At 34.1% G+C, this 26,424-nt stretch overlaps 3 protein-coding genes across 3 annotated transcripts in view; 1 reads left to right on the forward strand and 2 right to left on the reverse strand.

Annotated features, from left to right (window-relative positions):
- Positions 1–1,211: 1,211 nt before the first annotated feature.
- Positions 1,212–6,756, reverse strand: LOC117786975 (tetratricopeptide repeat protein 36 homolog). Its single transcript, XM_034625408.1, has 3 exons — positions 6,409–6,756; positions 1,421–1,596; positions 1,212–1,359 (listed from the first exon to the last, which is right to left on the reverse strand). Exons 1-3 carry the CDS (start codon positions 6,719–6,721, stop codon positions 1,288–1,290), a joined length of 561 nt encoding a protein of 186 aa, XP_034481299.1. The 5' UTR covers positions 6,722–6,756; the 3' UTR covers positions 1,212–1,287.
- Positions 6,757–11,529: 4,773 nt separating this feature from the next.
- LOC117786977 overlaps positions 11,530–26,424 on the reverse strand; it is a 40,293-nt gene continuing 25,398 nt past the window's right edge. Inside the window, 6 exon segments of the mRNA XM_034625411.1 lie at positions 11,530–12,527; positions 12,592–12,684; positions 12,748–12,942; positions 13,709–13,795; positions 18,286–18,291; positions 25,660–25,731. Of these exon segments, the coding sequence (XP_034481302.1) occupies positions 11,538–12,527; positions 12,592–12,684; positions 12,748–12,942; positions 13,709–13,795; positions 18,286–18,291; positions 25,660–25,731 (1,443 nt within the window). The 3' untranslated portion in view covers positions 11,530–11,537.
- Positions 19,785–25,401, forward strand: LOC117786976 (forkhead box protein B2). Its single transcript, XM_034625410.1, has 2 exons — positions 19,785–19,961; positions 24,710–25,401. Exon 2 carries the CDS (start codon positions 24,747–24,749, stop codon positions 25,062–25,064), a length of 318 nt encoding a protein of 105 aa, XP_034481301.1. The 5' UTR covers positions 19,785–19,961; positions 24,710–24,746; the 3' UTR covers positions 25,065–25,401.

Consider the following 26,424-nt stretch of genomic DNA (forward strand, 5'->3'; position numbering starts at 1 on the left):
GTTGTTGTTGCTTGTTGTCGACCTACCTACGCTCAAGCGACTTCCTCCTTCCTCTAAAAACTTCTCATTGCATACAATATACATACTTACGAGTACGAGTTTTGAGTACAAGTATAGGCATTTCTTTTGGCCAGCTCCAACTGCAAGAGATCAATCAAAAATTGGTTTTCGAGGGTCGCTATTCCCAATGCAACCCTCATCCCTGGTCTAGAAGGTCTTTAGCTTGCGCATCTACAAATATGAGTGCGAGTGTCTCTCCGACTGTCCGACTTGCATTCGCACTCGAGTGTATCTTTTTTATTTTTTTTATCATGTTTTTGTTGCTTGGTTTTTCTTATTTGTATTTCTACCTCAACGTCATGTATGTGCGAGTATTTGTTGTGTTCGTTATGCCGATGTTCGCTGCACCTGCACCTGCTCCTGCAGCAGGAGCAGGACGCGCGTCTTTTGACCGCAATCGTTGCAGGTCGCACTGAAAAGCAAAGGCCGCTTACAACAGCAGGCGGCCAGGTCGGGACATGCTGGGTCAGGATAAAACGTCGCCCTCGTTGTTACAAACTCTTAAGCTTAACTGTTAAGCTTGGCCCGTTTACATGTGTGGATGGCGCAGGATCTGTAGCTGTAGCTGTAGCTCTAAATGTATTTGTATCTGTATCTGTAGCTTCAGCTCAAGTTGCTCGTGCCAAGAAACCGCACACCGTTTGCAAAAATCCCAGAGCCTCTCTTCTCTTTCCCCCTTCCTCTCCCTCTCTGGCTATTCCCATGTTGCTCGTTATCCTGCGTAAACCACTTTCGTTTATTTTAATTTAGCTTGCGGTCGTCGCCGCTCGACAACACTGGGAACTGGGGAGCGGGTCTGACGGTGAATCCACAGTCAGAGCCAGAGCCAGAGTCACAACCAAAAAGATACAGCTACAGCCTGCTGCAATCTGACAAGCCGCTAGTCGGCAGTCGGCCTGGCCTGCTGCATTTAATAACTGTTTTCGTTTTTGCCGCTGCTAAAACCGAACTCGTATATTGGCCCCCGAGAGCTCACGATTCCCGTGTCTTTGCCCTGTGCTTCTGCCTGTTTTATCCGTTTTGTCTGTTGCCTGGTGCGTTGCACGTGCCACTTTTTATGTGAATTCGCTTCTCGAATTTGCAGCTTGCCACATAATGCGGCACCGCCACCGGTTGCTCCTGCTGTCGCTTATCGCATAAAATGACGCGTCTTGAACTTAATTAATTTTTATTTATGTTAACGAGAGTTCGCCTTTTAGTTAAATCAAAGCCAACCTATAAGTGCTCTCATTTCAGCTGATCGAAGGCTTGTTGCAGCATTTGGTTGCAGAGCGCCGCAAATGGATTGATTTCCACTAACTGCAAAGGAGGAGGAAAGGGGAGTCAATGACTACTCTGACATCGACTTATCAACACTCACCTGCTCCCGTGCAAATTTACTACCGAGCTGAGCGGCAGCTTCAAAGTCCGCTCGTGCTGCATCCAAGTTGTCCATTTTTCTATGCAATACGCCTCGCTGGCAATGGGCGTGGCATTTGGTACGCGCTTGTTGTTTAGACGCAAGTTCCAGAGCACGATTTAGATTCTCCAGAGCCTCTGAAATGTGTATTTGTAAATAACGCTTTTTTCAATATTTCATCATACATAAACATTATTAGACTGACAAGGAAACTTCGGATATTTTTTGATCAAATGATGGTCATAATTTGCAAACAAAATTTGAGCAGCTGGACTTTCAAAAACACTTTTTATATCGGAATTAAAACAAAGATTTATAAACAAAAAAAAAAAATAGAAAATTCTAGGATTATTTTTTAAAACTATTTTTATACAGTGATTAACTAACAATTTAATCTACATCCAATTCCATTTACTTTTTGGATTATTTATCGCCATTTGAATTATAATTAATTAATTATTTGGTAATTTCTTCGTCTTCGAACTGTGTGTACTTTGAAGTTTATAGGGCAGATAAGGACGTGAATACTTATCATGTATTAGGCTAAACTAGCCCAAGCTTTACGGACTGGTGGGTATAAGAATTTTGGAAGACCTGTTGGCCAAATCATTGAAAAAGATGCCAGATCTAGACTACATAATGCTAAACTGGATACACCCAATACTTTTCCGAATATAGATTTTTTACGCTATATTAAAAAGTTATCATGTCATTCAGCAGGTAATCATTCCTTATAAATCAAAAGTATAGAAGCAACTGCTGAAAAAATCTAATGAATGCCCCCTCGAGTTTAATATGAGTTGAGTATTTAACCAATAATATTTAAGCCTACCCAGTGGACCAAAAGCTTTTCAACTATACCGTAAACGATAGCTTCGCGGATTTTAAAAGTTTCACAAATATTAAAAGTAAATAGAATTTTCAAAAGTAATTTAAAACGATTTATTTTATTATTCTTCAATTTTCAAATTTACACAGGGTTGCAGGCTGCCAGAGTTGTCGAGAAAGGGCGCCAAAAAGAAGTTCGCAAAACAAACAATAGGTGGCGTTAAAGAAGCTATGCAAAAGATACAAAAGTGGCGCCACAGCAAAGATCATTTTAAATCTAAGATAAATATAAAAAAACATAATTTACGAATACTTGCTGTATTGAGTTTCATTCACTGCTGCTTGGTGGCGCTGAAAATAACTGCTTGATGTTTGAACTGCTTGCTGTATGTGTGGTGCATGCAGCTGCTGTTAAGAAAAAGTCTAACTTTGAGCAAGAGATGGCGCTTTTGTTCCCTTAATTTAATTGTCGGCGACAAGGCGCACTGCTTGAACTACAGCTGAGTAGTAAGTACAGCAGTGAATAAAAATCTGAAGGTTAAAATTGTTCAAATTTAAAAGAAACGCATTTCTGGCCACCTGGAAAGTATAAAGTATACATATTCCTGATCAGCATCAACAAAGTAAACAAAGTAAAAGATCGTTTTCAATTTTCGTCAGTTTTTCGGAGCTTTTTTGCCGCCACCTCTTGTCTGTTTTGCGAACTTTTCTTAAATCTCTCTCGACAAATCTGGTAACTTTCTGCATTTCATTGCAGTTTTAACTCGGGTTAATTTGAAAACTCAAGAATAATTGTATAAATCGTTAACAATTATTTTTGAAAAATCTCTTCACTTTAAATATTATTTAATTAATTCTAATCGTTTTACTTTTAAATAGAGTAAGTTTTCTTTTGTTTATAAAAATGTTCTATAAAAGTGAGTGTTGCAATCTTTTGGCCCCCGGAACTTGAACTTATCGCTCTGCAGGAATTGTCTTGTCGAAACGAATTATGCCAGATACATGTGTGCTAAATGTCTGGGAACGGGAAACAAACAGACAAACTGAATTTTCATCTCATTTCGGAAAGGCCTTTATTGAACCAGTCTACAGTCGAGCATACTCGACTGTTGGAGACCCCGTACTTACTATGGCAAAAACTAACAATGGAAAAAATTAAAAAATATTTAGTTAAGTTAAATGCATATTCTATCATATTGGTTACAATGTCTCATAAAACATAAAAGTGCTCCGATTTGAACCAACTTTGGACAGGATATATAAAGCCAAGTTTTATTTATATTCTATTAGTTTGGTTACCATATCTCATAAAACAAAAAAGTTTTTCATACTAAGACTTAATTTTCACCCGGTCGGTCCTATGACAGCTATATGATATAGTTGACCGATTATAACCAACTTCGGTAAGGATGTATAAGACTACCTTAAATGCATATTCCATAAGTTTGGTTACTATATCTCATAAAACCAAAAAGTGTTTCATACTAAGACTTGATTTTCGCCCGATCTGTCCTATGATAGCTATATGTGGTCCGATTTAAACCAACTTTGGACAGGATATATAAGTCTAACTTAAATGCATATTCTATTAAATTGGTTAAAATATTTCATTAAACAAAAAAGTTTTTCATACTAAGACTTAATATTGGAGCGATCGGTCCTATGACAGCTATATGATATAGTGGTCCGATTTGAACCAACTTTGGTCAGGATATTTAAAACCAAGCTAAATGCATATTGTATTAGTTTGGTTAAGATTTCTCATAAAACAAAAAAGTTTTTCACAGTAGAACTTGATTTTCGCACGATTGGTCCTATGACAGCTATATGATATAGTGGTCCGATAAGATCTAACTTCGGTCAGGATTTTTAAAACTAACCTAAACGCATATGCTATCAATTTGGTTAAAATATCTCACTAAACATAAAAGTTTTTCATACTAAAACCTAATTTTAACCCGATCGGTTCTATAACAGCTATATGATATAGTGGTCCGATTTGATCCAACTTTAGTCAGGATATATAAAACCAAGTTAAATGCATATTGTATCAGTTTGGTTAAGATATCTCATAAAACCAAAAAGTTTTTCGTACTAAAACGTGATTTTCGACCGATAGAAAAATGTATTTATTCACTTAACAGGTAATATCTTCCAAACCCCTCAACCAAAATTTTGTGTTTCATATACTAAAATTGTACGTTTTACAACATATTAAAATTTAACAGAAATCGTTAGAGCCGTTTTGTCAAAAATCGCCAAAATGTAAGCTAAAAAACTTTATTTCACTTGTAAAATGTTACCTGAGTACTTTAGAAAAAATACTCCTAAAAGCCCTCAAGAACAGATTTCCAATGATATGTAGAACATATCTGTAGCTTCTATGGTTTGGAAACTGTTGAGGTTTCAATTTTACCGGGATTTAGCGTTTTCCCGCTAAACTAGCGTGTTTTTCAAAAAGTCGTAGAACAAACATTTGTAGATTTTCGAAAAGGAATAAATCCCCATCACTACATTTAAGCTTCTTTAGCGCTTTGATACAAACAGACAAACAGACAAACAAAGAAACTAACTTTTCATTTAATTTTGAGAAGTCCACTAAAATTTTCAAATTTATTTATCTTTTGAACCAGATATCGGATTTGGGTGATTGAGGTATCAATCGACGCGTATTTTTAAGTAGAATTTTTAAAAAATAAAAAATTTACCATTGATTTTCTAAATCTGGATACTCAGAATAGAATAAAAATAATTTTATTAGATTTTTAGGGACTACCCTCAATGTTTGAGGCTCGAGCTGATTTAAAGTTGCCATGTGAACTGAAGTAGCGCGTCAAATTTCCTTGCAACTTGCAGCGCGAATTGTGTTTGTTTTGTAGACATAGAAAAAAAGTGTTAACCTAAAAAATATTAATCATGATATCTTAAATAAGTTGTAATAAAAAATTTTTAGTATTTGTGTTTAATAGTTCAATTCAGCACTGTGTTGCTCTCGTGTATTTTTAGGTCAAAACTAATAAATTTGTTCGTGTTCCGGGGAGTATTACTTTTGTACATCACAGTGCATGACAAGAGTTTTGTTGAAAGGTTGTTAACTAAACTATCTAGAATCAGATGTCATTCAAAACACACATGTTGCAGATGTACAATTATGATAAAAATCGGATTTTTCTGAAAGTCAGTATGGGAGGGGGGTGAATACAAGGTCAAATAATGAAAACAATAAAAATTATAAATTATACGTTAGCTTAACTAATAAATATCCAAAATTTTAAGTGTTTAGCTTTACATTTAGATTATATTTTTATTTGTAATTTTTGTATTAGTCGAAGAGGAAGGGGGTGAAGATAAGATCCAACTATAAAATAAAAAATACTTTATGTTCCATTTAGGCTAACTAACGTTTATGCTAAGTATCAAGCTTCTAGCTTTATATAATTAAATTTTTTGTAAATATATTACACATTCCTTCATAGTCTAATTGGGAGGGGGTGGAATGAAGGCCTGGTCCAATTAAAAAAAAAAATTTAATTTATACATTAGTCTAACTTAGTTCCATGCCAAAGTTCAAGTCTTTAGTTTTACATTTAGAGTTTATGAAAAAATTTTGGGCTTTCTCCCACAGTGCACTGGCGAAATTTACTATGGACCTGAAGAAAAAGGATCGAGCCTAAAACATTAAGGGTAGTCCCTTAAAAAATTTCTTTGTTTTAGCCTGAGTATTTAAATAAAGAAAATCAAAAAAGTTTTAAAATACTTTACAACAATAAATTTGAATTAAAGGAAAAATATCGGACATTTTCCCCATCGTGCAGATGTCGGATTGAATGATTAAGGAATTTTTTCCAACGGCCCCATTTGATGCAATCATTAAAACTTAGCTCCTCTCAGGTTTACCAAAAGTTACCAAAACTCTTAGTACGCAATCTTGCTAGTTATTTCGATCGGTGTATAACAGGATCTGATCGGACAGTCGTATCAAGTTTTCCAATCCTCCTTGGGTCTCGACAAGTTTTTGAACATAAATTTTATCATTTTATAAAATCACTATTTTCAAATATTTTAAATTAATTTCAATGAAACTGTGCAGATTTAAATTTTGGATGATTTTTTGTATTTACCATGATCACGTTTGGCTAAGCGTAGGGTCTGTGCTCGATTGTTATAGACTGAAGCGCGTTCTGTAAGCTGTAACGCCTTTTCGAATTTCATTAGCGCGTTATCCAAATCTCCCTGTTCCGTCAAGCGTACAGCTTGGAACTCCAGTTCCCTAGAAGCTTGCAACAGTTCAGTGTCGGGTTCCTCATCCACTAGCTCCATTTCTGCCTTGACGGTGTCATTGTGGGTTGTGATGCCAGCAAGCTCTAAGGGATTGAATATAGATTCCAAGACCTGCTGATCGTGTGCGCTTAACTTCAGATTGGCCTGTGGCATAGCTAGATTCCCGATTAGTTCCGTATAGAGCGCGATTCTCAATCTAACTGAGGCCAGTTAGATAATCAAACCACGATTCAGTGCTTATGTAAAATAGGCTGTTTAACCGGTTCATCAGTGAGAAATCGAAAGATTGAAAAATAACTTAACAAACTACTCGAATGCACTGCTAGAAAATGATTGTTATATAAAAAAACGTTTTGTTTTTATTTTTCTTTCTTTTTTATGTATGTATATGTAAATACCAAGGACAATATCATTTGTTTTCTCTTGTTTTGCAATTATTTAATTAATAATATAATAATAAATCAGCGCTTCTTGAATCATTTCATATCATATATCATATAATTTGTTTTTTTTTGTGGCTTTTAAATTTTTATTGCTATGCTAATGCGTTTACTTTTTACTTTGCTTTTAAATTTTGATAAATACAATTACATGTTATTAATTCTCAATAAATTGTTTTCTAATTTTTTTTATTTTAAATGTTTAACTTTATGCTTTCTTCAATATTTATTGACTTTACAATATACACAACTGAAATAATTACTCATTAACACTATGCACTATGCAGTTTAGCTCGATCTTTTGCGTTTATGCCTGGTGTTTTCGTCTATCTTTTTTCTTTCGTCAAATTCTGAATTCTTCATCATAAAGTGGTTAACATAGGATAATTAAGGGGTGTGTCTCGCGTTAAATAAAATATACTAGTATGTGTATTTAGAGGCAGAAGCAATGGCGCTAGAAAGCTTTGACTTCTGATAGAAGTTGTCTTGAACTTCCGATTAATTCGGAATTCCACAACAATTTGTATGCAAAGTCATTTGTATGCATATACACGTACATATATATGTATATATACAATATATAACCTGTATAGTATATAAATATGTTTCATCACTTTAAAGTTTACTATGCGAATTTGTCTTGTTTGTTTTGTTTCGTTTCTTAAGTAGTTCCATCAGGGTTGCATACGGTGCTTCGGTTTTGTGTTCTTGATATACTTGTAGTACTATGTTATGTATGATAAAAATATAAAAGTGAGCATTGAGATTTCTTGAATTTGTTGTCTATTAATATATTACAAGTCGTATGTGTATATATGTATATATATATATTTATATTTATATATTGCAGATATATAACTGTTTGTTGTTATGTACTAGGTGGCACAGTTTGTTTTTGTTGTTGTAGTTGTCTGGTCTGATATTCCAAGAAATTGAAATACCATATAATATAATTAATTCATAATGTGTATTCAAATCAGAGACAAATCAAAGGCGAGAGCTTAAATTATAGAAAAGTTGTTGTAGAGTACATTGAAAATATTTGCATAATTGTTTTTAGTTTTAGTTTTGTGTTTTGTTTTTCTTTCTATACACATTTATCTACAGCATTCGATCTCAATTATATGTAATATGTATATTATAAACATTTACGTTTACACCATTTAAAAGTCTAGCTCAATCTTTTATACAACAAGTTTTGCTGAGGCTATAGCTCTGCTAATATCAACTAGTATACGCTATTGCTATTTACGTTACGATATTACGTGGTACGTGTTAAGTTATGGTATTTATAAGCTGGTTTTTCTTTTTGTTGGTATGAATAAATGCCTTTTACCCTTTAGCATAGCATAGTAGCTTTTGTTGCTCGTATTTAAATAGTTGCTTCATTTTCAAAATCATTTTCATAATTTTCATCAACATCGCCCGTTGTACATACAAATACATATTGTTCTGAAATGTATCTGAAATTGAAATTGTTGTTTGTTTTGTTTGTTTCAAATTGCTTGTCATTGTCTTTACTTTAGATATAAGTACGAGTATATGTAGATACATAGTTAGTATACGAGTATGCTCTATATGCGTCATATATGAATATAAGTTTAGTTAATGTACTTGTTTGTGTATTTGTTTATCTAATATCGTGTTATGAATTTGGTTTTGTGTAAATATGTTCAAGTTAAGATTAAGTAAGCGTTTTTATCAGAATTTTCTGCAATTTACAATTAGATCTATGCATGTCAATTAATATATGAGATCGATTCCGATCTCACCTGAGCACGCATAAACACATTTAAGTTTAAACAATTTCATACTTTTTTTTGCTTTTTTTTCCAATTTAAAGTCAATTTTGAATTTCGAAATATTTCATTTTGTTTTTTATACACAAACAATTAATTCATATGATAGATAACCAACAATAACGTCTCTTATTGTTGTTGTTCTTTTAGTTTAATTTGTTTGCTTTAGCGTTTTAGTAATTTATCTAAAAATGTACATAACTAATATACAGCAAAGCGTTATTACATAATAGTCAACAAAAGTACAATTACAATATAATTTAACATTTTAAACAAATTCATCTTTTTGACTCACTATTGAGTCGCACATTACATACATACATATATAGAGAGAAGATTGGGAAAATATACAAATCTTATTAGTTTTTAACTTGTGGTTTATAATGAAAAAACAAGCCAGGCATAAATAGTATTTTTTTTTAAATTACACAATTAGACACAAAGATAACTTGCGGCCCAATTTGCAAAGCATTTGACTTAAAGGAAACAATTGCTCGTGCGACATGCAGAGTTATGACTTCAGAGTTCATAATTATTTTTCTTCAATCATCAATTTGTTGACACTTTCACACACAACAAACAAAATCAACAATTTGTCAAATGATTTGGGTACAAATGTGTGCTAGGCTGAGAGAAGAGAGACGGAGAGAGAGTAACTATAAGAGAGCGAAAAATGTATTTTGTTTAGTTCTCATATTAAAAAGTTTCATTTTCATTTTCGAATACATATTTTACAATAAATGTATATTAAATTCTTGCACAAAATGTTGTTGAGTCGTGCTTTGGGTGTTTGTTGCTCGTTATCGCGCCCTGTCGGCTTTAACATCGTTTTAACTTGTCTTTAATGCTTTTACTTAATGCCAATCAACCTCAAATTTTAAGCGTTCGTTTTCTCTACTGCATATTCTTGTATATGTTATTTAATTTGCTAGTTGTTTAATGGTAGAGTAGCATAGCTTTTGTTTTTGTAGATTTATAATTCGTTTACCATTTTAAGGATTTTTGTGAGAGGAATACAATTTTGCAGCTGTTGTTGTTTTTTAAAACATTTAACAAACATTCAAAAAGAGTGCAGTGTGCAGTTTAAATTGTACTAATAACATTTTGATAATTTTTCGTTTAATTTTGCGCCATATTACATAATTTGTATTGCTGATAAGTTTTCTGATAAATTGTTTTACTGTGTGACGAACGATGGCGACGTGTGACGGTTGTTGACTTATCGACACATTATCGACACTTTATCGACACTTTGCCATCTTGTGGTGTTTGGTAGTAGGTATTTGGTATTTGCATATCATTCACTTGGTTTACATTTGTACATATGTATTGTAGTAGCTTATGTGTGTGTGTGTATGTGTGTGTGTGTATTACGTTTATTTTTACAAATTATTTGCTTTTAGGTGGGCTTCATATTTGTTTGTTGTTGATGTTGTTGCTGTCGCTGCTAATTACTTAAATAGTCAAGCATTCTGCATGTGAATGTCTGTGAGTGCAATGTGTGTGTGAATGTGTATGTTTTTATTACATAACAAAAGCTGTCATTTATTATTCGCTTGTTTCTTTTTTACAGTGTCTGCGGCTTTTTCTGCATAATTTTTGTTTTCTTACGGTTTAAGGATTTTATTTATAACTTGTTAAGCTCTGGTTTCGTTTCTTCTTCTTATTTAATTAAATGTATGCCATACTTTAAGTAATTGGTTGGGTTTGGGGGTTTATCTTAATTTGTGAAATAAAATATGCTTTCATTTGATTTTTAGTTTATCCTTTGTGTTTTAAATCATTTTTACGACTAACCATTTAGACTACGTTACTTGTTCATAAGCATATTATTAATACATAATACAATAATATGTTTTACAGTTACAGATTTACACGAGAGTTTTAGAAGTACTAAGTTTTGTTTGGGGCTCTACTTTGGGTTGTACTAATTATTTGCTGCCTAGAGAGTTGGCGAGCTCTGTTAGAAAGAGGTTTCATTGTATTGGACAAAGTTGGGTGCAAGAAGAGAGCTGCTCTTTTTTTTCGTAAATATATTGTTAAATATTTTTTTTTTTTTGGCAGTGTACTTATATGTTTTTCTTTGATATTTTCTAAAGTTTTAAATGTTTGAAATGAATTAGAACTAAATAACGTACAGATGTTAATTTGTCAATAGAAAATCAAATATTTTTAATTTAAAATTAATTGAGTAATTGAGCTTAAATAATTGCAAAAATCGTGGTAAGCAGTAGAATAATATAAATTGGTCAGGAGTCAACGGAATTATTGCATATAAAATACATATATATTTATTTTTTTTTTTAGAGCAGCTCCTTGACTACAACATAAGAACACTGGCGTGCGGGACGTCTCTTTTGGATTCTATAGGTATAGATTTCTAATGGGGCTGGGTTGGGAATTAATTAACGAGAGCTCAAATAACAACATTGAATTTCAACTCGTTCACAGCATTTTAAGAGTTTTCCAATTTTGTTTGGGGTTTTTCCCATACTGTAAGAAGCTTTTTGTGTAGAGAGGCGTGAGTGAGAAACATTGATACATGAGAGAGAAGGGGAGGGGACAGCGCGAGAAGGAGAGAGGATCGGAAAACCTGCGTTTGGGGAGTTGTTGCAAATTTGTTAGCACAATTTAACTGTTTACTGTTGAAAGCCGTTTGAAAGAATGTTCCAAAATTGTTCCAATTTAGCTGTTGTTATTGGTGTTGATAAGATTTCTTTTCTTTTTTTTTTACTGGTAAACGGAATTATTATGAGTTTTGTAGCTGTTGCTGTTGTAGCGTTGTTGTTGCTGCTGCTGCTGATAATGCGATGATGATGCTGATGATTGCTGCTGATAATGCGGATGTGGATGCTGATGTTGGTGTTGTTGTTGTTGTTGCTCGTGGTGATCACGATGGTGTGTGTGTAAATGGTGTTGCCCATGTCCATGGGGGTGTTGCTGGTGTTCATGTTCGTGTTCGTATTGGTATTCACGTTCGCGTTGCTCACGTTGCTCGCGCAGCTGATGCTGCCGCTCGCGATGTTGTTGCTCCCGTTGTTGTTGCTGTTGTTGGTGTTGCTGTTGGCGTGTTGGTGTATGTTGTTCGCGTGTAGGCGTGGCATGCTGCTGCTGTTGCTGGTGTTGCTGCTGGTGTTGCTCACGTGTTGGCGTTGCCTCTCGCGATGCTTTCGTTGGTGTATTGGTGTTGTTCAAGTGTTGCCTTTGATGTGGTTGCTGTTGTTGCGGTTGTTTTGTTGTACTAGTTGTTGCTTGTTGTTGTGTTGTTGGTGTGTTGGTGGGTGTATTTGTATGATATGGTTCTTTATGTGGCTGTTGCTGTTGTTGTGATGGTGATTGATGTTGATGATGATGAAGATGATGATTGTTAAGCGCAGTATTGCTGCCATAGTTGTTGTTGCTGTGGCTGTTGCTGTTGGTGTTGCTGTTGCTATGTAGCTCATGAGGCAGAGGCGGTGGATTTTTAGCTTTTGTCAGCGGTATCGGTGTTGGCATTGGTTTTGGCGTCTCCGTTAAATCGATGCCCCATTCATAGAGGAACTCGAGTTTTTGTCGTTCCAATGGGTCACTAGCCGGCAGGGCAAGCAAATGTTAGGCTTCTAAAAATATTAACGCTGTTGGCTTCGGTTCCAAATTTGATTTTTTCGCTTCGACAACTAAGAAGGTTATTTCAGCCTTTTCACGATTTGCAAAGCATTCTGCTATCAATCGAGCAACTTCCTAAAATTATAAATATTTGTCTTATATTATTTTTGTTTTTTTTATTAATTATGATGAAGTTCACCTGATGATGTAGACCTTCTACTTTAGTTCCGTCCACCTCCAGAATTAACTGCCCGACCTCTAAGCCGCCCGCTTCAAATGCCGCACCATTTTCCTATAGATATTGATGATATATTTTAATGGTATTCCTATATACATGTACAATTTTGTAACTTACATGGATATTGATTATCCTAGGAAGCGGGTGTTTTGTATTAGCACCACCTTCGATAGCAATACCTAAAATTGGTTTGGTTTTCTTAACTGTAATGTGTAAGTTGCCTCTATGATCAGGTACGACGTTTGGATTGTGTTCATGTGTTTGTTCAGTCGTTGAACCACCGTTCTGCTCAGCTGACAGACGCTGCATGGACTACAGGATCAGGATCATGAAACGAGAGTCAAGCATAGACACCAACATTGAAAATAATACCACAAATAATCAGACATTTAACTTAGATAAGTTTTAGTATAAATAATAGCCTACGATCAATAATACGAGTACGTATGGTTAATTATAATGAAATTCAAATAGTGTTTATCAAAAGTTAAAATTGAAAATGGTTTAAAGTAGATTTTTTGTGGGTTTCAAAAGGCAAGCAAAAGCTAACTTGTATTTCTTAAGGTCTTTGTACAACGTATTTGAAGTAAAATTATTATTATTGTTTTTGTTTTCAGTGTACGTGTACGGACAAACAAAATGCAACTTTGATGCTAAAAATGCCAATTCAATGAATTTTTCAAATATATAAGTAATCAATATATTTAATAGTAATAGTATTGGTTATAATTATTTGATTCGGTTTCGTGTTGGAATGGATCATGAAATGTTATTTGTTGGTGTCGAAATTGTACAAGATATTTCGGCTAAAAAGTGTTTGTTTAGTGTGCTTTTTGTATGTGTTGTTTTGCTTAAGTTTCTAGAATGACTAAGCTTAAAAAAATATTGATAAAGAAATAGCGATAGAGTGAATTTCAATGTCAAACCGCAAACAGTATTTTAATACTTTGTTGGCATTCTCTGCTGTCGTAGATCGGTAAATACAAGTAGTATTTTAGTATTTAATTTTATGCTGGTATTTCTTTGGTATTTCTGGTATTTAGTGTGCTTGCATGTCGCACTAAATGTTAGCACTCACCTGATGCCTTCGTACACCTTTATCGCCCAGCAATGTGCCGCCTTCTTCCTTCATATCGAAACTTCTTGAGAGTTTTGTGGCCAACTCCTAATTTTTTTCAATATTTGATTTTTTTGGCATACGGTCACATTTTTTTTTTTACCAAATATTATGCAGAGTGCGCAAAGATTCAAACAATTTTTGTTGTTTTTGATTTTTTGTTGTTTTTACAATAAGTTGAATGTAAAATGAAAATAGTAGAAATATTTGCATAAGAATTGATTGTAGTTATACTTGGAATTGTTGCTTGATAAAAATTTATTAGTTCTTGTATTTGCTTGTTGTTAAATTATTGTGTGGTTGTTTAAAATTTTCTGAATATTGCAACGACTGAATAGCTTCCTTGTTTTTATGTGTTGTTATTTCTGTTACTATTAATATTATTATATTGTACATTTCAATTGGTTTGTTCACTTGCAAACATACAGATAGAATTTAAATTGAATAAAATATGGCAGTTGAGTTGAATATATACGTAGTTGAGATAATAGAGGAATTTACTATAGAGTGAAGGAGGGTTTCGGGAAAAGTGGTAGTGGTAAAAATGCACTTAGGAAGAAAAGCATATGCAAAAGCATTTTGCGTGCTTCGAGTGATTCGATTTGAATTGTGAATATTGATAAAAATTTAATTTGATTTCGATCAAAAATCAGAAAAGATATACGTAGCTATGTAAATACGAGAACTCGTGAAAGCTTATTTACAAATATTTTATATTTGTAATCCAAATTCTAGTAAAAGTCGATTTATGGCTGAGATATTAATCCCCTGTATTTATTGCATTGATTAAAGGATCTATTGAGATCTATACATTAAGCCTTTGTCATTAAGACGACAACTATTTAGATTTTTTTTTAAAAAAGAATATTTATTTTATTGGTTCAGTTAAGATTAATGTTTTTAGGAGTAAATAACAATATGCAGATGCGACTTTAAGCAATAAAAACCTTAACTTCTGCATTTAGAAATGTTAACGTATATGAATATTAATCGATAACAGGGTAGTTAAAGACAAGGACAAGGACAAGGACATTGATAACACTAGGCAACAAATTTCGACTTTTTTCTTCTAAACTGAACCAAACCCACTTTTTTAGATAGATATGAGGCCCCATACGACAAAAAACTTTTTTTTTTCTATGGCAGAGTTTTATTTTTAGAATTTTTTAAAATTTGCCTCTTTTTTTTGCCGTTTTTTTAGAGGTGCGCTCACTTTTGTCATCAGTACTTGAGAATCCTAAAACCGAGATTCAAAAACTTTATTTTCCTGAAAGCTTATGAATATACCTGTAATTCATCCATACACAGTCTAAGATTTCAACCGCTAAAAAATGGCAAGAAAAAAGAGGTAAATTTTAAAAAATTCTAAAAAAAAAACTCTGCTATAGTTTTTTTTTTCATATTGGGCCCCATATCTATCTAAAAAAGTGGGTTTGGTTCAGTTCAGATTTGGGCTGTAGCCTAGTGTTATACATAAAGGTCCTTGAATCACATATCTCAACAATATGCATAAAAATACTATAATAATGGTATTATACAGATCTTTGCTTTATATGCTTAAAGTGTAGTTTGTGTGTATTATACTTTAGTAACCTGTCGTGTGTATGTGTGTGTGTGTGTGTGTGTGTGTACGAGTATCTGTGTATCTGGGTGCAAGTTATGAGAATGCGAGTGCTTGTGTTTGTATCGAGTCTGTGTGCATATTAGTAGTGGAGGCATAACAGATGTGTAATTGAGGATGTGTTTAAATATTTATAGAGTGTAAATACTTTACAAAAAACGGCTTACAAAATAGCAACTAAGACACTTAGATTTGGACTAGTTTTTCAACAAGACTAATATTTGGCTATAGATTCAATTATAATCGATTTTTATAGAAAAGCGCTAAGTATAACTTCAATAACTTTGAACTTATTTTACAGATCTAAATCTACAGCTATAGGTGTAAGTGTATTTATATGTGTGAGTGTGTGGAGGGCGGCAGCAGCTAAGATTAATACAGAAAAAAGAGGAATGGATCAACGCAAATGTACTTACAAAAGATTAATGAGGGGAGAGAATCGATAGTCTAATTATAATTACAGGGCAAATTATATCAAAATACCAGTTACAGTTGTACTACAAACAAAACGTGAAAATATCTTGATGAACCAAAACCAAATTATTGCATGTGTGTCAATGCCATTTGGTGGGGGTGGGGGTGGGGGTGTTTGTGGCTTTGTGGTTATGGTGAAATTAGTGTTTTGAAATCAGAAATTATAACTTAGGTTGACTCATGCGTTAATGTGCAAATGTATTTTTCAAGCTATTCTTTTTCTTTGCTATATTTTCCTGGTTTAGTTTGTACTACTTTGGCCTTTTCTTTAATTTGCTTTGACGTTGTTTTAAACGTGTTTTATTATTTATATTTTTTTAGCATGATTTTTGCTTATTTTGTTAATATTTGTACTTACATTGACAATTACTTAAGAAGAGATTAAAGAAAACTCTAGTTATTAAAAGAATCAAATTGGTATTTTATGCTTTTGTGTGCGCCAAGATAAAAAGTACAAAAACGAACATTAAATTTGTGTTAAAATACTAATACATTTACGTTTTGATTTATATCTATGAACTAGACAAACAAATGAATTCAAGTCAAGAGTGTGTGAGGGCAAGCAATTGAAATCGAAATAAAAAAAGACGAGACACGATTGATATCGATTGCAATGATCGAGATCAAAAATTGATGTCGATATCTAGATCAAAATTGAGAACTAAAACACAATTCCTACAATTACAACATAAAAATAAAGTGTGAAATAATGGAAATGCAATTTTTTTTATATTTTTTATTGCACTCGCAATGTGCTGAGTCTTGCAAGGTACATACAAACAGTTAGTTAGTTAGTTTATTTAATTGGAGAGAAATAGACAGAGAGCATAGAGTAGTGAGAGTGAGACAGAGCATAAAGTAACGTTATAGCAACAACACTATTTCAGGCTAGATTTGATTTATGCGCTGATATGCAACGAGATGCAAATTCAAAAGTCGTTCAAACATTGGCAAAGAAATTTTCAATAACATAGTTGTAACACAATTTTTGTTTTGTGGTTGGATGTTTTGTATTCTTTTCATTTATATTGTATATATTTTTTTTTTGTTTTCAATTGTTATTGTCTTAATAGTTTCTTATTTTCGTGAAACGAAAAATACATTGGCACTTACAAGAGGTCGTCCCCAATACCATGATTTGACACGTTGTGTTAAACCACCCAAATGTGAACGTAGTCCATCTAAGTAGCCGCCCTGAAATGCACACAAATGAACAAACGAGAACAATTTCGGGGGGAGCACGGGTAGAGGTAAAAGAGCACACAAATAATTCAAACAGGAACAAAAACACATAATTGAACTCAAATAAATATGATATAATAATGTATGTATGGCAGGGTAGTATACAAAACTTAAAGTGCAAAAAGAAAAAGTAAAATTAACAAGAAATCGGTCAAGAGAAATTAAATTTAAAAAGAATTCTGGAGCTGTCTTATGTGATTTGTGGGAATTGTAGAGCAACAAACTGCTTTCGTTTATTTACTATGAATATGTATTAATATAGCTAATAATACAAAGCTACATTTGTATACGATTTTAGTTTTAGCTAATGAGGTTTTAATAAAGTTTACAGGTAATTTACGAGTGTTTCTATTGTTATTTATCGAACACTGCCCTTGTAGGTCCATATGATTTGCTAGATCTAATCAACTATGATCAAAATGTATATATAGGGTATGTATTGGTCATTTGGTAGTTACTCTGTAAGTATAAATTGCTAATAAAATAATATACTACGTATAATTAACAAATTACAGTAGATTACAAAATACTAGGTACATCTAAAAATATATTTCCCTACTTAAACTTAATAACATAAGATTCAGCTAAACCTGTCAGCTTGTTGCTAGCTGCAATGTTGCTAGACACAATGTTGCTGGCACTTATGTTCTTAAGTGAAATATGCGTTGCATACTTTTAGGGAGCATTTTAATGCTGCTGTAACCGGGATTTCCCTACATAAAAATTCAAATTCAAATCGAAATTGGCCTGAGGCTAAAAGACGTTGGATATTAACTAATCAACTGGGTTATGTGAGGCATGTTTTCGGCCATTGTTTGGTAACTCTCATTAGCAACAACACCATCTTACAGTGCGCATTGCATGGTAATGCACATTTCCGGGCCTTTACTTGAACTGCAGCTAATGTACGAGTATATGAGCTTCGTAAATATCAACAACAACAATCAGAGAGCAATAGTAAAAATAGCGCTAAATATTTACAACGCTTTGGCGAAAGACTTTTCAGCAATTGAAGCTAAATTGGCTGCTTCCTTATTGCTTTTCTTTTTTCTTGTTGTTATGAAGTTATTTTGTATATGTGTGTGCATATGTGTGTTTGTGTGATTTTGTGGTTGTCTGTTTTATAAAAGATAGTTTTGAAAAAAGTGCTTAAATTGTAACAAACGACGACGCATACGAAAAACGAATGCAAAGCGCTTACCTGTTCCTGTTTTCATTTTAGTTTCGTTTGTTGATTATTCATTAGCCAGTCCACGAAGAAGAGACAGACAAAAAGAGAAGAGAAAGAGAGAGAAAAAATACATATATTTAGCAATGCGCAAGTGACTTATAAAAGTTCAACAATTAGAGTAAAGTAACCCAAAAAAAAAAAACAAGAGAAGAGAAAAAAACAATAAAAGAGGCATAAACGCTAACGACGCTCATCTCTTTTCAATGCCAAACGTTGCCATCTTCTGGCCATCAACTGCGGTAGCAGCTAAACGGCAAAAACAGAAGAGTTGAAGCGATTTTCTGTTTACGTCATGCAAGAGCAAAACAAAAACACCGACAAACTGCGGCGAGCAACAACAAGCAAAGACAAAAGAAAAACGCATCCGCAGCCGCAGTCACAGCCGCAGCGATAGCCGCACAGCTGCAGTGTGTCAGCTGCAGATACAGTATCTCATAGATACGCAGATGCTGTTTGCCATTGCGTAAAAGTTTACAACAACCCGCTTACAGTTCACTTACTTGTATCTCAATATACATATCTATCTATGTATGTAAATCTATCTTACTTATACATACGTAATACGATATTTTACTCGAACTTACAAACAGACATACATTCTCATACTTATACATTATTTTTCTATAATAATATTTAGCCATAAATATTGACAATCTTTGGGCAATCTGCATCATTTGTAATTGCTGTTGCCTTTGTTGTCGCTGTGTGTAATTTTTTTATTACTAAGCCATAAAAAGTAACTGAAACGCAGACCGCGTCAGAGAAGCTTAAAGAAAGCCACACGCAATGCAAACTACAAGACACGAAGAACTTTAGGAAAAGATATAACAAACATTTCATACCCTTTTGTATAAATTATCTTTACTTTTCTGACTCATTTGTTCAATGTCTAGTCAAGGTGTCTGTTAACTAATTGAACGATATATTGACGTAAAATTTATAGAATCTAAAGCTGAAATAAAAAGATATTTAAATCTAAGGGCCGGTTTTTCAGTGTGTAGTTAAGGGGGACTAAAACCTAAATGTCAAATATCTAAATTCAAATTTGTCATATCAAAATATCTCTTTGATAAAATGAAACATGTCCTTTAAAATGTTTGAAACATTGTCGTAAAATTATCTTTTAATTTGTTGACTTGGAGTATTTAAATTAGAATAAAAATTTTTGATTGACATAATGACTTTCGACAGTAATGTGTCAAAACTATAATATATGTTATTATATTCAGATTTAGATTTGACCTGTCGAAAAGGTTCGTTTCAGATCGTTCCCGTGTCTAGGTTAAAATAAATGTTACTGATCGATCTGAAGTTGGTAAACAAACCTTATGTCCAATTTAGCATACCTCAAATAGAGTACAATCCAGTAAAGCAGCACTGACGATGCCGCTGCCGCTGTCGACGCCAACATCCAAGTTGGCTGCTGTTTTGGCTGCGTCTGCATTTTCAGTTTTTCAGTTTTTAGTTGCGCGTCGTTGCTCGAAGCGTAAGGTTGGCCCAGACACAGGCTTAGGGAGAGATTGGCAGTAACAACAAACAGAAACATAAGCCGAAAACGAAGACAAAGCCGAAACAACAACAGCAGTGGCAGTTGACACTCTGGGATACAGCTTCTCCGGCTGAGTTCACAATTTGAGATACAAAACGTGCGTATAAATAGCGAATTACGTGTAAATACTAAACATTGTTAAACAAGTTGCTTCAAGTTGTGGAGTTGACAAATGTTGAGTTGTTGGCGCTCATTTCGCGCTCTGTTTGCTGCAAATTGTTGCATAAACAACAGAGCCAAACTGGCTAAATACTATATACGAGTATGTATACAAAAACCGAAAGAAATCCAAGTTGAAGAAGTTACCTGGTTGCGTTTACTTATGCTATGGCCAAGCGTCAATTGCCCCAGGGTACTTGGTGATTTTTTTCTTTTGTTATATCATCATTGTCTGTTTTGGTTTTTGCAATGTTTGCCGCAAGACTTCTGCAATCTTGACTCACATGTGTCAAAACCCAAATGGAGATGGATTTGGAGGAGATGGAGATGCAGATGCGGATCGGGGCAGAGACAATGAATGGATGGATGAATGTCTGGGACTGTGGCAACTTTTTGTGCATTTGCATTCAATTAACTTCTATTTCTCACCTTCAGCCAGTTTTAGTCAGTTTTTTTTAAGTTTTTGTTTTTGCGCGCTAATTTCTTTTGTTTATGGTTGTGTTTTTAATTGCCAGAGCCGCAGGCAAAAGCCTCAGTGGACTCACCAACTTCAGTTTGTTTTTGCCGACTGGTTTTGCAATTAAGTTGCTTTTAAGTTCCCTCATTTCCCCTGCTGTCGGAAGTCGAGATTCTAAATACAAATCTACGAGGCAGTTGCTAAACATTTTAACCTAGAAATGGCATTAACTTATCCAAAGGGAAAGCAGTTGACAGACAACTTTAAAACTGAATTTAAATCAGATGAAAAAGCAGTTGCGTTCCGACAATCAACATTACATTTACAAATTATTTTAGCTTCGAAAGTATCTATAAAATAATTGTTATTAAACGTGTTTTAATTAAACATATTTGTCAAATATTAAAATTTTTATATTATAATAATCTTCTAATTGTATCTCGATATTTTAGAAGATATCTTTAATCAAGCGCTGCATTAATTAAATTAAATTTAATTAAAAATGGTAGACATCGCAACCTGCATCAATTGATAACATCCGTGCTGTGTTCCAAATTCAAAATATCATTTGAAAAAATTAAGAGTTTTAACCTTGAAAAGAGGTTTTTAATTCCCCGTTCGTTATGTCAGATACGCAATAAATTGGCAACATTATAAAATTCATATAATATAATGCCAGTATGCACAGACATTTTAATGCGTATCTAATGTCATTTGGCAATGTCTTCTCTGCGTCTAACGGCGGAGATACTCGCAGATACTCGAGTATCTAGGAGATACGAAATATAAATGCGACTTTTCAACCGCTACGCATTGAGGTCAATGGCACCCGGGTATCCGTGAGGCTGTCTGCGCTTTGGATTTGGTTACAAATCCCAAACAGCTACACAAACTCATACGAACATTGGACGCACCGCTGCGAAGTTTGCAAAGTCATAAATTTGATTGATTTTAAATTGTTTGCCCTAAGCGGCTTACAATAAAAAAATAAGAAGAAAAATTGCTGACTGACTGACGAACTGTGCGCTTGAAAAATGATTTAAGAAATAGACATAAAAATAAAATAAAATAATAGCCAGGGAGAGCAAAGTCAGAATGGAATACTCTTAAATAGGTTGGCAATTGACGTCAGTTTCATAATTGTTACTGTTGGAAAATTCTCTTTCAGTTTGTGAAAGTTTTGCCGCCTTTCAACGCGTCGTCGCATCGACTTTTCCTTCAAAAGAACCAGCTACTTTTCTTCTCTATTTATTTGCTTCTTTTTCTACTTTTTACGCCCCGCCCTCGAGTCTGCCTTTAAGCTCAGCAACTCTTTTGCTGCCAGTTAATCTTTTGTAAACAAAGCTGTTCAATTCACACCATTGTCAGAGGGAGCTAGAAGCGATCATGAGCTCATGTATTGTGACACCGTCTATAAGACCGGCTATCCCCTGCGGGGGGATGTTGCGCATTGACCTACAAATTAAACAACTGTCAGCTGACCGATCATTGAACTGTTTGTCAAATCGCCCAAATCCAAATCGTTGTGCAATATGATTAAATGTGATATTGAGTTAAGTGGGTCAGACTCAATGGACTCAATGGATACACAAATGACAGAGAATGGATCAAAAGAAAGATTATACTGTCAGTTTGTGAATATTTTGAGACACAAGCTTGAACATCATGTAATTTGAATATCGATAGAACAAAGTTGTTGCATTCAATCCATGGAAGTATTATACAATTTTATAGACTGCATTTTCTTTACAAATTTCCAATATATAATATATTGTATATGTATATATATTGACCAATTAAACGTAAAACTAAATAAAGTCTCAGACACTCATAACCATAAAACTGGACAGCGATAACGTCATTATCATCACTTATTAAAGCTGACAACAGACAGCAGCTAACAGCATCTTTAAGATGCTTAAAGCCAAAATGTTTAAGGCCAGAAAGAGAACTGTGAGAACTTTAATGATGTTTGGCGATGTAACTGTAAATAAAGTTACCATAATTTACAATACGCATTCTACAATTGACTTCATTAGCCGCCTGCTTATTAACGTCTTTTTTTATTTTTCTCCACTTTGTTTTTTCCTGTCTTTGGATGTTTATTAAGCATGTTGTTTATGTTTTACAGCCATTGACTTTTTGGACCGGACTTTGGTTGTACGCATCAAAATGATTTATTTAGCGTCTATTTACATTATAAACAGCATTTTTCGAGTTGCCTATTTGCCGCTTTCGTGGCCGCAACAACAATCATTTACTTTCCATTTATGTTGCTCACTCGCTCAGCTCTGCTCAGCTCTGCTCTGCTCTGCTCTTGACAAAGTTTTGTACCTTATTTAGTACGTTTCTCTAATGACCCACTTTGAGTTTTGGTCTTTGGCTGCCTCTTTCTCTGCTTCTGCCTCTTCCAGTATGGACTTGCTGCCCGTTGTAATTTCAACAAAAAGTGAGTGTCGCATTGGCCAGACATCCACAACAACGAACAACCAACAACCGCAACAGCCGACAACAACAAAAAGTTGTTTGTCTGTTTTAGTTGAAATCAAACTGGTTGCTTGCTCAGCCGGTCGCTGGTCACCGTTCAAAGACAACAACAACAACGAAGACAAAGGAGAAGGAGAAGGAAAAGAAGTCGAACTTGCCATCGAAGCTCCCGTCGAATTGTGTCAGCTGTGTAAACAGGGCTAAGCGACTATATTCCCCCTCTTCTAACTCTCATCCTCCAATTGTCATACTCCAGTGCATATTGAAGTGCATATCCCAAATGGCTTCTGACAGAACTAGACAAGTTAGCACACACATTGAACTTGTACTCGATGCCGATACCGATACCGACGCCGATGCCGATGCGTTGATTTAGCCGAACGCCTTTTGCGGAAATTATAGCAATTTTCATGTCTTCTGGCCACACAAAACAACACACAACACACAACATGCAACAAACAACAGTTGTTGTTATTGTTTCATTTCATGCCACAAATTTACTTTCACTTTTTGCACACTCTACACTGAGCAAGCATTACGACTGTTTTATATACTTTGTCGAGGAGTGAGTTACATTGTATATTCATTGAGGTGCGTCGATTTGTATAAGCCCAAAAATAATTTAAAATGGTTTTCAAAGTTTGTAATCTACGGTCGATTCTATGATGTTTTTACCATGAAACCATAGTTCTAAAATCAATTCCTCTTCCTAAAAAAAGGCATTTTTTTAGTCAGGTTATTATTAGCATATCTTTAGTGTATTTTGTCTGATCTTGACAGGACCAATTGTCTATAAAACATAGTTTTTCCCCATGCAAGGACTTAAAACACAACATTTTTCCATTTAAATAGCTAGGACTAAAAATTGATTACAGAATTATAATTTCTCGGTGAAAACAATCTTAGAATTTAATTTAGAATACGAATTTGGGTTACCACTTTTTGTGAAAAAATAGATGCACCCTAATACTTTAATCCTTTTTATTTATTTGTATGTGTAAAATTATTTATCCTAACTAATAACTTGGATTTGGTGACTAGCAACCAACATCCAATCCAAAACAGTAAGAGCTAGACGGCTTAAATTTTTAACTAGATATACTCTATGAACAGCGTTCAGAATTAATAATTGTTGACACTGAAAAATAATACTTTTGTGAGAATTTTAAAAATGTTTAATTATAATTAAAATAATTATTTGTGAGACAGATGTATTTCTTAGCTTTTTCACTAATTAACATTTAGGCCTCCCACGATAATATGGTCAACTGTAAAATTACATTTGCCGTATCAGTGTATTCAGTTCATTGAATGAGAGAAGTCAACTTCTAGCTTTTACATCGGAGTGTACAAAAAAAGAGACGAAAATGTTGCATATTCTTGCTGCGAATAGCAATTTTTGGTCAAGTTATTGTTTTAACAAATACAAAATTCATTAACTTTTATTAATTTTCAAAAATAAACTTCTTAAACTTATTCTAAGAGTCATCAAAACAAAATAACAATAAAAAAAAAACCACTGAAAGGTAAAATAAAATTTGTAATTTGGCTCACTGTATATAGTATGTATATCAATTATTTATTATATGAGTAACTGCAGCTGTGCTCACAGTCGGCTAGCTGAGATGCCAAAGCTGTTGGCCAGTTTAATTTGTCACTCGTCAAACACTTCACAATGTTTGCAACTTGGTTAAACAACAACAAATCAGTCAGATCATTAAAACAGCTTAACAAATCAACAGGCGGACAGACAAACAACAGAGCGTTGGCAAATCCAGCATGGAAACCTATTTGACCGAGATCAAACAGTTGCGTATACCACGCCCGAAATTCGAGCCCAACAGCTGCCACCAGCAGCACCAACATGCAACAGCAGCGGCGGCAGCGGGGGCAGCGGGAGTAACCGCGACAATGACACCGCCGCCCCCTCATCATCATCATCATCATCAACAGTATAATCATCATCACCACGCCCATCATCAATGGCGACACTTTGTGCGGCCCTTTACGCCTCCACGTGATTATCACTTGCCTATTGTTGGTGCCGCCGTCTCCTGGTCGACAACGGAGGACAGTTCCACGCACGATAAAATGTAGGCGGCAGGGGGCGTGTGAGGGGGTGTTGTGCGGGTCTGCGGTCTGTTTGAGCTGAATTGGTTTAAATTGTATTGCATTGGCGTCAGCAATGGCAACGACATCGACATCGACAACGACAACAACATCGGAGGTGTATATCGTATTGATTACACTCATTGGCTATCTACACACACACATATACACAGTCGCACACACAAAAACACATGCTACTTAAATATATATTAATATCAAGAGTTGAAAGCTCTATTGCATAATTAAGTGCTTAAGTTTAGTGATTATTTTAGTTTTCTCATACATTAGATACAATAAAGAATTAAAGCTGGTTTAGTGTTTTGTTTAAATTTGTGGTATTTAAAACTCTGTAATGGATTAAAATTTATGTTTTCGTATGCATATACGTAATATGTAAGTAGAAATAAATGTTGGTCTTAGAAGTAAAATATTATCAGTGTGCTGATAATGATATGAACTTCGTGAAATGATATTCAATGACGATCGAAATTCAACGCAACTCGGAGTTCTCAATTGCAAAGTGAAACCATCTAAAGATTCCAATCGTACATTTGAAATTACACATTTGCTTTAGCTTACTCACCGCATCTTGGTCATATTCCGGTAATAGGGACTCGCTGCCCCGGCGAGTTCTATGCTCATCACAGCCGTATTCCTAAGCCAGATGAGAAAAGCGATAAATCATATTTGAGGCGTTTGCATTTTTCACACTCTTTTTTCATAATCACTAAAAGCCAATTTCATATTTCACAACAATGTTGGCTCAATTAGTCTACAACACTTAGCAGCCAATTAGACAACAGTTAAAAAGTATGTAATTAAAAACCATAAGCAACATTAAACAATTGGACAATTAGAGACATACACAAACATTTCTTTCAGTTGTAAAAAATGGAAATCAAAACCAATAAAACAGAAAAACACCACAAAAGACAATTCACAGAAAAAGAAAACACAAGATGAGAGACAACATTATAGCAATAACAAATAGGAAAAGGTTTAGACGCCATCGATTTTTAGACCCGAATGTCAATTTTTCTTATATGCAATACAAAATACAGTAAGTTAAATAGCAAAGAAAGTGAAAGAAGAGAAAAAAATCAAAGTAATCAAAATACATAGCTTAAAAGAGAGCAATTCTATTACAATTTTAAAATATTATTGCGAAGTTATGAAATAAATGATAGTTCTATTGATTTTTTTAAGCTTAATTTTGGAATTTCGCTTAGTAACGTTCAATATTTTTTCCTTCAAATTTAGTTGAGCTAATTGAAAAGTGAAAACTCGTTGATAGGTCTGGAAATTCTTGAGCAGAATCAGGGTCAGGAAAGATGGGATAAATAGACAG

Source organism: Drosophila innubila (assembly GCF_004354385.1).
Source record: "Drosophila innubila isolate TH190305 chromosome 3L unlocalized genomic scaffold, UK_Dinn_1.0 0_D_3L, whole genome shotgun sequence".
In the NCBI taxonomy this organism is placed as follows: Eukaryota; Metazoa; Arthropoda; class Insecta; order Diptera; family Drosophilidae; genus Drosophila; species Drosophila innubila.